This window comes from Chenopodium album, chromosome 2 (assembly GCF_948465745.1).
Source record: "Chenopodium album chromosome 2, dcCheAlbu1.1, whole genome shotgun sequence".
In the NCBI taxonomy this organism is placed as follows: Eukaryota; Viridiplantae; Streptophyta; class Magnoliopsida; order Caryophyllales; family Amaranthaceae; genus Chenopodium; species Chenopodium album.
In genome coordinates, this window is record NC_137835.1 from 19,936,196 (window position 1) to 19,953,948 (window position 17,753).

The 17,753-nt window shown below is 36.4% G+C and overlaps 1 protein-coding gene across 1 annotated transcript; it reads left to right on the top strand.

Annotated features, from left to right (window-relative positions):
• Window positions 1-3,104: 3,104 nt before the first annotated feature.
• LOC145584231 (pentatricopeptide repeat-containing protein At2g20710, mitochondrial-like) lies at window positions 3,105-9,040 on the top strand. Its single transcript, XM_081641130.1, has 2 exons — window positions 3,105-3,398; window positions 7,533-9,040. Exons 1-2 carry the CDS (start codon window positions 3,147-3,149, stop codon window positions 8,751-8,753), a joined length of 1,473 nt encoding a protein of 490 aa, XP_081497256.1. The 5' UTR covers window positions 3,105-3,146; the 3' UTR covers window positions 8,754-9,040.
• Window positions 9,041-17,753: the final 8,713 nt, after the last annotated feature.

Sequence of the window (17,753 nt, forward strand, 5' to 3'; positions counted from 1 at the left end):
ATGAGTTAGATTCACACAAACATAACCAAAATTCTCAAAAAAAAAATTCAACCAACACATGCTCTGGCATTTAATTAAACAAAACAAACAAAAGACAAGAACAAGAATATACCTTCTTTAGAGTACAGTCTTCGAACTTTCTGAGCTGGGCTTAGATCAGTGGACCACGACATTAAATTCGTTGTTTGCCTTCGAAGGGAAAGCTTCAAAGGGGGGGGGGTTTGGAGCTGTTTTTTTGGCAAAATAAGGAAAGATGAAGAAAGGTTCTGTGAAAAGCTTTGTTATAAAGGCCTTTGTCTTTCCCGCGCTTCGGGTATTGTGAGAGGTAATGATGCCTTCTCGTTTACCAAGGTGCTCTCCCACTGGTTACTCAGTTTTGATTATATATTACACTGTAAAAATAAATTTAAAATTCAAAAGTTAAGGAGTTACCTGGGGTAACCGGTTACTGTAGACACCCATTTGTGTCTCCCCAAAACCAAACCCGGTGATGAGTACCTTTCACGTCGAATCATAATCGAATGAAGTGAAAGTGTGGAAAGTTTAGTGTTGCGGATAGTTTTAATTCTTTTCTCTTCTCTCTGTTTTTGAAAACTTATTTTAAGAAAACATCCAATCCAGTTTGTTTGGTCCATGATATGGGTCCAATAGTAGTGTAGTTGGATGGGGCTTGACAAGAGCTTTCCAACGATATATTATAAGCCCAATTCCGATGAATATTGAGGAAGTTATGGCCAATTTACTAAACTTGGCCCGGTTTGAGCTTTATATACGGCCCAATGATCTAGGGGAGGGCCTAATATGATTTATCATTCCTAATGCAATTAGGAATGGTTTTAGTAACCCTAGTCTCCATTGTTGAATTTTGGAGGGGCTTCCATCGATTTTTATCGGTGGAAAGCCCTAATTGTTTGTTTTTGTGTGCCTTTTCTATTGTTTTAGGTTTATAATAATAATTCTTCCTCTTCTAGGAGGAATATTTCTCCCTCGAAAGACAGGGTTTTTCTTCTCTCTTTTGAGGGAGGCTTTGCTTTTTTATTTTATGGATTGCTATAGAGTTGTTTCATGGGTAAAATTTTGTGCGAGATCGAAAAAGAGGTTAATATGTCGATTACAATCTAGCGAATCAGATGGAAATTTTCTGCAGGGATACAACAGATCGATAGACCTCCTAGCCAATGAAGGCTGTAAATCACAGCGATATGAAAGAGGGTATGAAGAATGTACGATTTGCAACAACGATCGTAGCTTTGCTTATGGAATGTTTTTATTTGACTCAATTAATACGTATTCATTAGATCTAAATCTCTATGTAGATGTCGTATGACTTTATTTCAAAAAAAAAGGAATGGTTTTAGTCTTCTAGAATCTTCTAGAAGGTTCTTTTCATTCCCAATTCAATTAGCATTGATAAATTGACTTTTGACTTTTCAGAGTTTTAATTAAAATCAAATAGCATTTTCGAGGAAATTATATGATTTTATCCTCCAGTACGGCAAACTTATCTGATTTTCGAAAACGCGTTAAAACCAGGCTTGGCGCCTGGCGCTAGCCATTGGCGCCTGGCGCTAGTGTTGGTGCCTAGCGCCAGTTAGCCAGGGCTTGCGCCAGCTCTGTTTTTTTGTGCGCCAGACTCTGTTTTGATATTTTATCTTTTTTGGATGATTTTTTCTATAAATAACGTATTAAAAACCCCGTTTTCATTCACCAATTCTCATCAAGTTTTCTTGATTATTCTCTTTCTCTCTCTTTATCTAAACTAGTTTTTCAAATACAAGATTCCACATTCATTAGATCTAGAAACACCTAGCCATATTCGAAGTTGCCTTCGTCCTAGACGTGAAAGGTTTAATTTCTGAGGGTTTGGTCCCAAATCTCTATTTCAATTATTTGATTTGATTGTTTTGTTTATTATTTTCCTTGTAATTACTAACGTGTGTATTTTGTTATTAGAAAGAGGTACGAGACATCAAAGTAAGTACTTTATGGTTTTAATTGATATTATGATGTAGAAATCATGTTTAAATTGTTATTATGATATTTCTAGTATCATGTTTAGGAAAAATGTTATAATATCAAATATGTTTATTATGTTTCCTGCGATGTTTCCTACTCTCTTCCTAATATTTATGATTGTTAGTATCATGTTAAGGTTAAAGATTTGATTTTTATTGCTTAGTGACATGCTAGAGTTTGTTATTAATCTTGTTAGTATCATGCCTAGGATCTTGCTATTATTATTATGCTTTAATATTAACATGAACATGATTATGATTATAATTGTTATAATTTATGATGATTATATTTATTTATTATTATTATTATAATTATTATTATCGTTATTATTATTATTATGTTGCTTGATATTTATTGTTATTGTTTTATCACCTTTTATGTATGTTTAAAGGGAATTTTGTACTTGTAATCACGCTTAATAAGATATTTAATAATCTTGTTAGGGTTAATTTGATTATAAATTCAAGTGATCGCCAATAATAGTTTGATTTGTGCATTAATATTCAACCAACATAGATTAAACAGGTTTAGGTTAATCCTAATGATTGCATGTTAATTAAAAAACACACATGAATACGATCAGAATAAAGTAGAGGTCTATTATTAGGGCAGGTTCAATCTCTTTTAGGTTGGATTTGTACCATCATCCCCGAACCCTTATTTGGTTTTAGACCTTATGGAGTTGACGATCTCTTGGATCGTTAAGGGGTGTAACCTTCATCCTATGAACGGTTTACAAGTTCCTAAAACTTGTTGGCGACTCTTTTGCTCTATCTTCTTCCCTTTTGGACGCCATCGTACTTTAGTGTATGATCACAGTGGGGTTCAAGCTAGGGGTTTAACACTTGAAATTTATTCCCTACAGTTATTATCAGGAATATTACCTCCGATGACTGGAAAAGTGAATAAATTGCAAGTTTTGTAAGTTTAGGGAATGAAGTACAACTTTGTTGTAAGTTTAGGGAGTGAGTGTGTAGTTTACTCGTCCTTACCCTTGTACCCACCATCCCCATTCCCCAACACCAAAAAATCAACAAAACCCCATTTAACTATTCAATAGATATTTAAGTTGAGTGTTCCTCAAAAAAAGATATTTAAGTTGAGTTGAAACATATTTCTCCAAATTGAAGATGAAACTATGCCGTTTAATCAGTAGAACATCAAGCTTCTCATTGAGAAAGGTATGTTCTGGGTTAAATTGGTACTCAACTCAGGGAAACAAAGGACTCCACAGAAGAATATTTCCATTAGGTAAACCCTGTGAATCACCTCCATCAATTCTTGATCAATGGATTCAAGAGGGTCTTCCTGTGACTCAGAATGAACTTCGTGTCATTATTAAACAGCTTCGCCATTTTCGCCATTACCAATATGCTCTTGAGGTCCATAACTCCATTTCTCTCACTGTTCTTTTCTCTTAGTTTGTTTTCATATGTTGGGTTTGGTTAAAAAAAAATAATTTTTAATTTTATTTTGTTGTTCTTTGTTTTTAATGTAATGTACATTAATAAAGCTTTAATTGGTTTTTGTTTTTGTTTTTTTTTTTTTTTAATATAGTTTGTTTACCATGGTATGATTTACAATTGGTTATGTATTGAGTTTCTGAAATTTAATAATAAATAAGTGTCAAAGTTACTGAGTCCATGACTTTGATTAGGGTTGTCCACTGTTTGAGATGTGTGTCTATGGTTAAATGAAGAATTTAATAATAAATAAGTCTTCATTTATGTTAATCATGACTCATCATTTTACCTGGAGTACCGGAGATGTGGGTATGACATTTAGACACTTCATTTTGAACAGAAGTTGTGGAATCTTGTATAAAGTTGCCGTGTTTGATACTTGAATGTGTGCCTGTATCAGATACTTCTAGCCGAGTCTAAGTAACATAGGTCATGGCCCCTCATGAGTTTTTGTTGATGAATACAAGTGCATTGTCTAGTTGCTTGTAGCTGATTGTGGGTCTTTGGCTAGCAATAAGCCAATAAGTAGGAAAAAGAGGTTAGCATATTGTGATGGTTCTTGTCTTGTGAATCATTTGGGAACAAATGATTCGATGCATTGTCATTTGGGTTCTTGCTCTTTTTTCAATGACTTGAGTATAATGTATACAACAATTGATTTCTCTCTTATACTCAAATAAAGCAAATGCGGTTTTCTGCTTCAGATCGTCTAGAATCCAATTGATAAATGAATTAATTGGTTGTATGAAATAGTTTTTAATGGCTGCATATTAGTTTTTTTTTTTTTTTTTTTTTTTTTTTGGTAAAAGACTGCATATTATATTTCCGAAATTCCACCATTTAATGTTCTTAATCCATCTAGGTGATTCTGATATAACAATTAATTCAAGAATGATTCAAATAATTTACTAGTGGATATTGTAAATAGCATCTAACTAACAATAGTTAAAATTTGGATGTCAATCTTTGCTGGCTATTAACCTCTGCCTGCCCAACCTCTTGGAAAGGTTGATACGCTGGTAGCGAACTTTTCTTATATTTAACATTTTTGTAGACAACTCATTACTTACAATATCCTAGACTCCTAGCAAAACTGTATAGCAAGTCTACTAAACACTAATCGAGGCTATTCAGCCAAATCTTATAACAGGTCAGCAGCCGTATCTGATCAAGAGCTAAGGCAGAGTTTATGAGCCATTCCCATCTGCAGACTCGATAAGGAAGTGGAAAAGAGCAACAAAAAAAAAAAAAAAAAAAAGAAAAAAAAAACATAATAAATAAAATCAGAATAAAATTTTAAATAAAAAACCCATCACAGTGTCACATTTTTTTTCGAAAGCCATCACAGTGTGACATTGTTTTATTCATAATACACCATTATCTTTGCACAAAACAGTATTGTGAGAACCTGATGTCTCAGAATTTCAATTGTCAAAAGTCTAAATTTAATCGATTGTACTATTGGATATTTCTTATACAGCATGTAGATATCAAGTCATCTCAAATTCTCGCTGTAATGCCATTAACCTTTTCTTATATTCTCTATTCTCTTTAAGAATCAAAGTAATGCCTAAATCAAAAGACTTGTTACTTGGTGCGTCATCTAATGCCAGAATAGCATGTAAAAGCCATGCTAGGATGCTCTTAACTAGTTTTAAAAAGGCTCTATGCTTGATAGGTGGATAGTGTGCCTAGGGAGGTAAGCAGTAGAGAAAGAGGAAGGAGATACAAATTTAATGAGGTTGTATATCAAGAGGGTAGTGCTAAGTGATTGCTGTGTTTCTCAGTATCACGGATCATCCAATCTCAAACCTCATTCTAAAAGTGTAACTGGGTAGAACTGCTCTCCAGTTTTCTGTACTTAAATAAGATATTGCATTCTTGCAAGTTGCAGCTCTTATAAGTAGTAACTTACCTCATTGCTTGTAATTATATTTCTAGATAATTTGTCCATAACTGTACATAGTTTTAAGTAGCGTTGTTTCTTGTCTGATTCCTAATCTGACTGCCCTGACAAGGTTTTTTTTTTTTTTTTTTTTTTTTTTTTTTTTTTTTTTTTTTTTAAGTCTACATTTGAAATGTCACATTTAACATAATATAAAACCATATATGGTCTAGTTGTGTTGGGGAAAGATATAGACAAAGATGGATTGCCTTCTCTTTTGGAAAATTTGTTATTATTAATCCCAACTTTGGGTCATTTACTTTCATTAATCCAACTTTCCATTATTATTGAATAATCTCAACTTTAGGGGACATTTTCTTCTATCCGGTCATGACTGGTCAATAAAAGTCAATGACCTATTGTTAAAGGTGCCAAGCCCTACCCAAAAAAAACAAAAAATCCATCCTCTCGCCTTCCATTCACCGGACCACCCTAATCCCCACCCTTACCGCCTAGTCTCATCCCCTCGCTCGTTGGCCCACCGTCCCACCCCCACCTGGCCGTAGTAACCAACTCTTGTGTTGATAAACGGGCGTGGGCCACACCCGACACAACTGTCCACTTTATACGACTAAGGAGGTTCCACCTTAAAATCATATGGCAATAAGGGGAGTAGCCCCTAGCCTTATAAAGTGGACACAACTTTGTTATTTCTTCAATGTGGGATACACTTCCCAATACAAACTCTTACTTATAAATTAAACCAATGTGGGACAACACACCACTCACATGTGGATTTTCTCATGGGCTTAACATGTGTCGCTGAAAACCACCCTGACTCCCTCCCCCACTCACAAAAACCACCAAACGCCCCTTCCCCACCATGTCGTTAGGGTTTTTTATGGTTTTCGTGAGTGGGGGAGGGAGATTGGTGGTTTTCGTGAGTGGGGGAGGGAGATCGTCGATTTTTGTGAGTGGGGGGGTGGGGAGGGAGATCGGGGGTTTTCTTTAGTGGGGAGGGAAATCAGCGGTTTTCGTGAGTGGGAGATCGGTGTCAGCGAAGAGGGTGGAGGTGCGCACGCCGGTGAAGGCAAACGGGTGAGGTGGTTTCGAGGGACTGGGCATGGGGATCTGGTGTTTTTGGCAAAGGGGAGTGGAGTTGCGGTGGCTTGGGAGTTGTTTTCGGCGACGGGGGGGTGAAAATGGTGGCTTGGGGGTTAGAGGGGGTGGGTCTGCGAATGGTTTTGGGGGAAGGGAGTGAGGTTGCGGTGGTTTAGGGGGGGGGGGCTGGGGAGGGAGATGATTGTTGCCGGTGGATGCTAGGGAGGGAGGCGGTGGGGCTGCGGTGGGATGAGGGTGGCTGGTTTTGGTTCTTTTAATTTATTTTTTTGGTTTTTTTTTTTTTTTTAAAAAAAAAAAATTACTAATGAAATTGCAACATATGGCATTTAAGAAAAAAAAATATTTTAAAAAAAAAGTTATCTTTAAATAGGTCACCAGTCATTTAACCTGATAAACGAAAATGTCCCCCAAAGTTGGGATTATTCAAAAATAATCCATAGTTGGGATTAATGCAAGTTAATTGCCCAAACTTGGGATTATGAATAACAAATTTTCTCTCTTTTTATGCGAGCTCATTGATTTTTAAGCAGGTCATTAGACTTGATTGATTGAAATTGGACTTCTTTTCTGCTGTTGCCAAAATAGGCAGTGTATTTCTGCTTAATAGAGTAAACACCTTGATGAAGGTCTGTAGATCATAAAGCACTTTAGATTAGAAGATTAAATGTAATTCAGGTAACATTTGGACCTAGACAGTTTTATGTATTTTGTTTTTATAAGTCTGATACAAGTCAGCTCAAATCAGTTGAAATGTATATGTAAAGCGATGGTAGGGTAACATACATGTTATTGTGGACATGCTTCTGTACTTGGACAAATAATTAGTGATAATGATTGCTTTTTCAGTTCTGATGTGCAGATGTGGTCATTGTGTAAGATTTAAATAGCGTGATTCAGGACCTCTTAGAAATTGACTTTCAATAAGGCTAGCTCTTTCGTGTTTCTTATTATACTAGACAGCGGCCTTGCATATATCGTATTTTCATATTTTATCAGGTTGGTCGCTAATGTTTTTATCTTTGAATTTCATTTCTTCTCTGTGACAGGTATCCAAATGGATGAGTGACAAAAGATACATGCATCTCTTAATTGGCGATGTTGCTATTCGTCTAGATTTGATTGCAAAGGTCCATGGAATTGAAGCAGCAGAGTATTACTTTAATAATACTCCAAAGCAGATGAGGACAGTTGAAGTTTATGGTGCACTTCTCAATTGCTATGCACATGCAAAATGTGTGGATAAAGCAGATGCTGTCATGCATAAGATGAGGGAATTTGGATCTGCTGTAAGTACTGTGAATTACAATGCTATGTTGAACGTTTACTACCAAACAGGAAACTATGAGAAAGCAGATGCCTTGATTTGTGAAATGGAGTCAAAACATATAACATTTGATAAAGTCACTTATGGCATCCTACTGCATAATTCTGGAGCTGATTCTAATGTTGAAGAAATTGAGAAAGTTCTGACAAGAATAGAATCTCATACTGAGTCCAATATTAGTTGGAAAACATATGCTGATGCTGCAAATCAATTTCTTAGAGTAGGATATGCAGACAAGGCTTTGGAGTCACTTAGAAAATCAGAAAAGTTGATACTTTTAGAAAAGAACAAGAATAAGGCGTTTTCATGTCTCCTTACTCTTTATGCAACAGCAGGAAATAAGGAAGAAGTGCTAAGAACATGGAATGAACGCAAAAAATTTATGGTCGTTTACAACAGAGACTATATCTGCATCCTGAGCTCAATATTGAAGTTTGATGACATTGAAACCGCTGAAAATATTTTCAAGGAATGGAAAGCCAGTGATCTCAACAAAGATATCCGTACACCAAATCTCTTGATCAGCTTTTACTGCAGAAATGGTCTAGTTGAGAAGGCTGAAGCCTTAATAGAGAATGTGAATTTGGAAAATTGGGAAAAACCTAATGCATCAACATTGTTTTGGATGTCATTAGGTTATTTCCAGAGGAATCAGATGCAAAAGGCAGTGGAAGCAATGCAGTCTGCTCTCCTGAAATTTAAGGCTGGATCAAATTGGAAGCTTAACAAGGAAAACACGGTGGCCTGTCTAAAGTACTTGAAAGATGAAGGAGATGTGGACCGATCAGGTGAATTTGTATCCTTACTCAAGGACAAGGGATTTACATCAGAGGAAGGAAGTCACCAGTTGCTTGCTTATTTTTCTGATAAATATGCATTTGATGATGAATCACTCGCCAGTGTTTTAGATGGGGATGAAGACTGTATAAAGGTGCTGAACTGATCAAAATATGTGCTTTATCATCAGAAACGAAATAGGAAATCGTTGTCGCCCTCCAATGAAAAAAAAGATGTGATTTTTTTGTATTGCGGGTGCATTGTATACAACTGTGTTAGTCATGCCAAAAAAAAAAAAAAAACAATGGAAGCTAAATTTGTGGGGGTTTTTTTTTTTTATAAAGTCATTAGCTAGATGCATAAGATTTACTCGATTATAAAACTCTAAGTATAGTCTATACGTGCCTTAACAAATTGTAATTGATAACAATTATCTTGATGTTCTACTTATTGGACTTAAAAATGCTTACATTGCATATTCTCATGGACACACATTAGACAAACTATAACTTTGTACTCGTATTTGTTTGATTCATTAGTCTGGTTATAATTTTAAGTTTTAACTTAAAATTTTGATTAAGCAGAATTTTAAAATTTGGGTTATTTTTGTTAAATATGGAAGAGAAAATAAAGAGAGATGAGGGAAGATTGTTACGTTGTATTTCATATTCCATCTAGTACGGGATATATATAATGTACATTACCTAGGGTTCCATCAATGGATAAGACCAAATACCCAACTCTAGAATATTCTAGATTGTACATGGGATAATAGTCATCCATATTTAGATATTATCATAACACTCCCCCTTGGATGACTATATATTGAATAAAACAATAACTAACATTTACTACAAAACCCGTACAAAATAATACACTATAATGCGCATAATATGCTACCTCGTTAAAAACTTTACCAGGAAAACCCAGTGGGAAAAACCATGGTTCAGGAAAAAAGAGTGCAGCGCGCATTAACTCCCCCTCATGACTACATCACTTGAGATCTTTAAGACGACGCAATCCAATGCCGTAAGCTAACTTTTTGAATGTTGTTGTCGGAAGAGCCTTGGTAAATAAGTCTGCTAAATTCTCACTTGAACGAATCTGCAATACATTTATATCTCCATTCTTTTGAAGATCATGAGAGAAGAAAAAAATAGGGTAAGATGTGCTTTGTTCTGTCGCCTTTGATGTATCCTTCCTTAAATTAAGCAATACAAGGAGCGTTATCCTCATATAAAGTTGTTGGTGTCTCTTTCCCAGATGATAAACCACAAACTTCTTTTATATGTTGAACTACCAACCTAAACCATACACATTCACGACTAGCCTCGTGAATTGCTAAAACCTCATAATGATTGGAAGAAGTAGCTGCAATGGTTTGTTTCATGGAACGCCAAGAAATGGCAGTACCACCATATGTGAACACATATCCAGTTTGTGACCGACCATTATGAGGATCAGATAAATAACCTGCATCCGCAAAACCAATCAAATTTTCTTTGGACAACTTTGGGAAAAATAAACCCATATCTTTCGTACCTTGAAGGTAACGAAGTAAATGTTTAATCCCATTCCAATGCCTTCGGGTTGGACATGAACTAAACCTTGCTAATAAATTAACTGAAAATGATATGTCAGGTCGTGTATGAATTGCAAGGTACATTAGTGCTCCAATTGCACTAAGATACGGTACTTCAGGACCAAGAATTTCTTCATCATTTTCTCGAGGTCGGAATGGATCTTTCTCTACTTCAAGTGATCTTACAACCATAGGGCTGCTCAATGGATGTGTTGTATCCAAAGAAAATCTTTTAAGAACCTTTTCTATGTATGTTGATTGATGCACAAGGATTCCATTCTCTAGGTGCTCTATTTGTAACCCCTAGCAGAATTTTGTCTTTCCTAGATCTTTCATTTCGAACTCTTTCTTTAAATAATTGACAGTCACTGAAATCTCTTCAGGAGTTTCAATGATATTCAAATCATCAACATACACTGCAATTATAACAAATCCTAACCCAAATTTCTTTATAAAAATACATGGGCTGATAGGATCATTCTTATAACCTTCTTTCAACAAATACTCACTTAGACGGTTATACCACATACGCCCAGATTGTTTCAATCCATAAAGAGATTTGTTCAATTTAATACAGAAATGTTCTCGAGAACTAGATTTTGCTTCTTCTGGCAGTTTTAATCCTTCTGGGAGCTTCATGTAAATGTCATTATCCAGTGGGCCATATAAATAAGATGTGACTACATCCATCAAACGTAAGTCAAGTCCTTCTCTTATTGCCAGACTAATCAAAAATCTAAAAGTAGTTGCATCCACCACAGGAGAATATGTCTCCTCATAATCAATACCAGGTCTTTGTGAGAATCCTTGTGCAACTAAGCGTGCCTTATATCTTACAACTTCACCCTTTTCATTTTTCTTTCGCACAAAGACCCATTTATATCCCATTGGCTTTACACCTTCAGGTGTACGGACTACAGGTCCGAATACTTCTCTTTTTCCAAGAGATTTTAATTCTGCTTCAATTGTTTCTTTCCATTTTGGCCAATCATTTCTTTGTCTACATTCTTCAATGGATTTGGTTTCATGATCCTCATTATTATCCATAACATCTAATGCTACATTGCATGCAAAAACATCATCGACGTCGATTTGATTTCGGTTCCATGTAATTCCAGACATGATATAATTTATTGAAATTTCTTCATTATCAGGTACCTGAATTTCTTCTTGTATCATGTCTAAAGTCTCTTCTAGAGATCCTTCGAAAATTGTTTCTTCAATTTGACCATCATCAATCAATGCTCCTTTTCTTTTTCGAGGATTCTTATCTTTGGAACCTATTGGTCTTCCACGTTTCTGACGTGGTTTAGACTCATTAGCAAATTTATTTTGTCCTTCAGGGACATCTATTTTAAATGGAGCATTTACAGCTGGAATATGTGACTTGGTCACTCTTTTTGGGTCAGCAAACGAGTCTGGAAATTGATTCGCTAAACTTTGTAAATGAATTATCTTTTGAACTTCCAGTTCACATTGTTTAGTTCGAGGATCAAGATAGGATAATGATAATTCATTCCATTTAATTTCCTTTTCGAGCTCTCTCTTTTCTCCCCTTAATGTTGGATGGGAAAAGTGACTCGTTAAAATGACATTATGCAAAACGAGCCGTAAATAAATCCCCTGTTGTAGGCTCAAGATATTTAATTATTGACGGGGATTCAAACCTAACATATATCCCCAACCTCCTTTGATGACCCATCTTAGAGAGTTGGGGTGGAGCTATTGGAACATAAACCGCACATCCAAAAATTCTTAGATGGGAAATATTTGGTTCCTGACCATAAACCAATTGTAACGGGGAGAACTTGTGATAACTTGTTGGCTTAATGCGAATTAGTGCTGCTGCATGTAATATAGCATGTCCCCAAGCAGAAATTGGGAGATTGGATTTTATAAGCAATGGTCTAGCAATTAACTGAATACGCTTTATTAATGACTCTGCCAGACCGTTTTGTGTATGAACATGTGCTACAGGATGTTCAACATTTATCCCAATGGACATGCAATAATCATTAAAAGCTTGAGATGTAAATTCACCAGCATTATCAAGCCGAATAGTCTTAATGGGAGTATCTGGAAAATGTGCCCGTAACTTAATCAATTGGGCAAGTAATCTCGCAAACGCCAGGTTACGAGTTGATAACAAAGACACATGTGACCATCTAGTTGATGCATCAATTAAAACCATAAAATATCTAAATGGTCCACATGGGGGATGTATGGGCCCACAAATATCTCCTTGTATACATTCCAGAAAACTAATTGATTCAAAATTAATTTTAGCTGGTGATGGACAAATAATCAAGTTGCCTTCTGAGCAAGCAGCACATGAAAAATTATTATGAAGAATCTGCTGGCTCTTCAAAGAATGTACACATGAATTCGTAATTATTTTTCGCATCATTATTGAACCGGGATGGCCTAACCAGTCATGCCAAATAACAAAATTATCAGTAAACTTCTGGTTTACTATAGCATGAGCTTCAATATCATTGATTTTTGTGTAGTATAAACCACTGGAGAATGTAGGTAGTTTCTCCAAAACATGTTTTGAGCCTTGAGTTATATTTGTGATTTGAAGGAATTCGTTATTTTGTTCATTGATTGTCTCAATATGATAACCATTGTTGCGAATATCCTTAAAACTTAATAAATTTCTTTGAGACAATGGGGAGTATAAAGCATCAATTATTTTAATTTCAGTTCCCCAAGACAATTTTATAGTGGCTCTTCCGGAGCCCTCAATGATATTTGTACTACCTGATATGGTACTTACATTAATCCTTTTCATCATCAAATGAGAGAAATATTTTTTATTTTTAAGTATTGTATGTGTAGTTGCACTGTCAGCAAGACATAATTCTTCACCATTCATAGAAAATTGAACTTGAGTAATATCCATGTTCTTCATGAAATAAAATACATGTCAAAATATTAAGCATAAAAATAAAGATGATAAAACAAATAAATCAATAAAAACACTCAAATAGTTCATAAATTTATAAAGCAAAAACCCTTATTACAACGAAAGAAATAAACTTAAATAAATCACTAGAATAAGCAAACGTAAGTCTAATACTTAAAACTGACATAAAACAATATAATTTTAATTATTCCCTTCTGGGGCAGTGAAGAAATCGGCAACTTCTAAATGAGTTGTACTGCCAAAATCAAAATTATTATTCCCTTCCGGGGAAGTAAGGAAATCACCAACATCAAATTGATTGGCATTGCCGAAATCAAAATCACCTTCACCATCTTCAAGAACAAGGTTTGCCTCAACTTTCTTTCCTTTCTTCAATGATTCTTGGTAAAGTTCAATAAGATGCTTTGGAGTTCTACAAACCCGAGACCAATGACCTTTTCCTCCACAACGGTAACATATATTGTTATTACTTCTCTCTTTTTCATCCCTACGTTCCCACTTCTGGTGGGAATGTGAGTTTGTGAAATGAACTCCACGACCTCTACCATATCCACGTCCACGACCCCGGCCGCGCCATTGGCCACGACCACGACCTCTACCTCGACCACTACTGCTGGAATGGTCTCTGTTTTTAGTTTCTTTCCCGTTATGGGTTGTCACATTCGCTTCAGGGAATGGAGTAGAGCTAGTAGGACGTGATTCATGATTTTTCATTAACAGCTTGTTATTTTGCTCAGCCACAAGAAGCCAAGATATTAATTCAGAATATTTTTTAAAACCTTTTTCTCTATATTGTGTCTGCAGGACAATATTATTAACATGGAAAATGGAGTATGTCTTTTCAAGCATTTCTGCATCAGTAATATTTTCTCCACATAATTTCAATTGAGAAGTTATTTTAAACATAGCTGAGTTATATTCACTAACAGATTTAAAATCTTGCAATCTCAAATTCAACCATTCATAACAAGCTCTAGGGAGTATCACTATTTTTTGGTGGTCATACCTTTCCTTTAGATTACTCCAAAGGATTTGTGGCTCTTTTACAGTTAAATATTAATTTTTGAGCCCTTCATGGAGGTGATGGCGAAGAAAAATCATGGCTTTAGCCTTATCTTGAGGTGTTGCCTTATTAGCCTCTTTTATTGTTTCACCAAGCCCTTTAGCATCTAGGTGTATTTCAGCATCTAACACCCATGATAAATAATTCTTTCCGGTAATATCAAGGGCCACAAATTCGAGCTTGGCAAGGTTCGAAATTTTTCAATGATAATAATAATATGGGATTCTAGATAAATGTTTGGTAATCCTACTCAGTTGACTAGCAATGGTGCTGATAACGTGTTAAATATGGAAGAGAAAATAAAGAGAGATGAGGGAAGATTGTTACGTTGTATTTCATATTCCATCTAGTACGGGATATATATAATGTACATTACCTAGGGTTCCATCAATGGATAAGACCAAATACCCAACTCTAGAATATTCTAGATTGTACATGGGATAATAGTCATCCATATTTATATATTATCATAACAATTTTTGTGATGTTGGATTAATTTGAAAATACAGAGTGTACATACAATGCATGCACATAGAACTAGTAAAAAAAAATAAGGCAAATAGCATAAACCTAAATTTTAGGTCTTGTTTCTTCACCTATATACAATAATATTACTATTTTTAAAAAAATTGGCCAAAACTCGCTCACAACTCCCTCGGAAGAAAGGGTTTTGCTCTCTAGCGAGTAGGGTTTTGCTGCCGTTTTCTTTGCGGTTCTTCTATCATCTTCCTGCAATGTTGTAGAGATGGCAGAGGAGATCATTGCTAAGTGCTCGAATTTGAAAATAGATGACGATGATGTTGGAGTTGTTGACCTAGGGGGTGTAGAATCGACTGAACAAACAAATAATTTCGACCTTCTTTTGATTGGGAAGGTCTTTACATATCGCCCTTACAATGTGGAGGCTTTTAGGGCGACGATGAAGAAGGTCTAGGCTCCTTTGAACAATCTGGTGATTAGGGTGCTTGGACCAAATTTATATGCTTTTCAATTTTTCCATTGGCGCGATAAGGAGAAAGTCTTGAATGGAAGACCGTGGTGCTTTGATAATATGTTAATAATTCTAAAGGAGATCAAAGGTAATGAGCAGCCAGAAAAGTCTCTTTGATTCATTCCCTTTTTTGGATTAGGTTGAAAAATCTTCCTTTCAACTACAGATCAAATAATGATGTGAAGGCTCTTGTGGCAAATTTGGGTGATCTTATTAAAATTGAAGAAGACCTGTTCGGATTGGAGCGTTCGAGAAGAGTGAAAATCATGATTGATGTAACAAAACCTTTGCGTCGATCTCAACGTATGCTTGACAAAACAGGGAAGGAAGTGCGTGTTGAATTTGCATATGAGAGGCTACCTTTTTTCTGTTTTGTGTGTGGTATTATGGGGCATGCTGAGAGGGATTGTAATCTAGTTCCCGAAGAGAGCATAGAGTTAGGATTAGGGTGGGGGAGATGGCTAAGAGCTTCTCCACGGAAGGGGAGGATTCGAGATATGGAGGAGATAGGTGAGATTGTTGCTGCGAAGAAGAACCTTTTTTGTGACAAAACAATCTGATCAGACGTTGGTTAATGCTGAAGTTTTGTCTGTGGGACTGGTGAATGAGAAGCAATATGAAAATATTTCAACTAATGCTCTAGAGCTGGTGACTGATGGGAGTCATGGGGTGAAGGAGTGTTGTGTTCCTGTGACTGTCACGGAGGGTATGCAGAATAATAATGTAGATTGCACTTTTGCGAGTTTACCTGAAGCTGAAGGAAAAGGAGCAGTGAACAGTAGGAAGTGGAAAAAAGTGGCAAGGCTATCAAGCAATGATGATAGTGTGATGATAGAGGTGAACAATGTGGTGGAGCTAAGAAAACGTGAGAGGGAAGGTGGAAAAGAAGCTGGTGAGTTACAAAGTGTGGCAAAAAAATTGAACGCAAACAATATTTCTTATGGATGGCGGAAGGCGGAGGTTGCCGTTGAGAAACCCCGCCAAGCTCAATGAGCATATTAAGTCTTAACTGTAGAGGGTTGGGCATGCAACCCCTCTGCAGTTAGTGGTCTCCGTGATCTTATACAGAGAGAGGCCCCCGTCTGTGATATTTTTATCAGAGACGAAGCTTAGTTCTATTGAGTTTAGTAAGGTGCGTGGGAGGTTGGGTGATTTTGAAGGGTTGGCGGTGGACTCTATGGGGAGGTCTGGTGGCTTGGCTCTCTTGTGGCGTAAGGGGATTGATTTAGTGCTTAGAACAATGTCGGTCCATCACATTGATGTGGAGATCAAAGGTGGCTTAGGAGAGGTTGTTTGGAGACTCAAGGGTTTTTATGGGTGGTCGGAGGTTCAAAATCGTCATTTGTCATGGAAATTACTTGGAGATCTTGGTGCTCAATCGCAATTACCGTGGGTTTGTCTAGGGGATTTCAATGAAATCTTGTTTGACTCAGAAAAATTGGGCAATAATGATAGAGCGGAATGGCAAATGGTGAATTTTAGAAGGGCAGTGGCGGTGTGTGAATTTAGGGATATTCCTTTTTCGGGATATAAGTTTACTTATGATAATGGAAGAGAGGAAGGGGAAAATACTCAATGTAGACTTGATAGAGCGTTTGCTGTGGAGAGTTGGATGAATTGTTTCCCGGATGCTCACTTATTCCATCTTGATAGAGATTGGTCCGATCATGCCCCGATCAAACTTGTGCTTTGTAAAAAAGAGAGTGAGAAACTGAAGGAAAAACCTTTTCGATTTGAACAAATTTGGCAAGCTGATGAGACATGTGAGGGTGTGATAGAAAATGCGTGGTTGGGTGGTGTTACTCTTGAGTCAAAGTTGAGCATTTGTGCGAGTGATTTGAAGGCTTGGAGTACAAAGAAGTTTGGGGAGTCTTTCAAGGAGCTAAACAAGAAGAGAAAGATGCTTAATAAATTAAATAAGGGTGGCTTAACTGCTGCCCAGCTCGAGAAGAGGCGAAGGTTGGTGCGTGACATTGCTAACCTTGTACATAATGAAGAAATTTATTGGCGTCAAAGATCCCGTGTATTGTGGCTGGAAGCAGGAGACAAAAACACTAAATTTTTTCACCAAAGAGCGTCGTGTAGAAGAGCAAAAAATACAATTCGCAAGCTGGTGGATGATAGTGGTGATGTGCATACTAGTGAAGAAAAGATCAACAGTGTGGCGGTTTCCTACTTCAAGAAAATGTTCTCCTCTTCGAACCCCCCTCAAATTATGCAAGCAGTGCAAGAATTTCAGAGCCGAGTAACGCATGAGATGAATGATTTGCTGAAGGCCGATTATAAAGAGGAAGAAGTCAAGTTCGCACTAAGTCAAATGCACCCTATTAAAGCACCGGGACCGGATGGTATGTGTCCGCTTTTCTTTCAGTCCTACTGGAATATTTTTGGACCATCGGTGACTAGTACTGTCCTCTCTATTCTTAGAGGTATGCCTATGCCATCATACTTGAATAAAACTTTTATAGCTCTTATTCCGAAGAAGAAGAATGTAAAGAGTATGTCGGATTTTAGGCCTATTTTGTTGTGCAATGTAGTGTATAAACTTGTTTCGAAGGTGCTTGCTAATAGGTTGAAATTATTTCTTGACAAAATTATTTC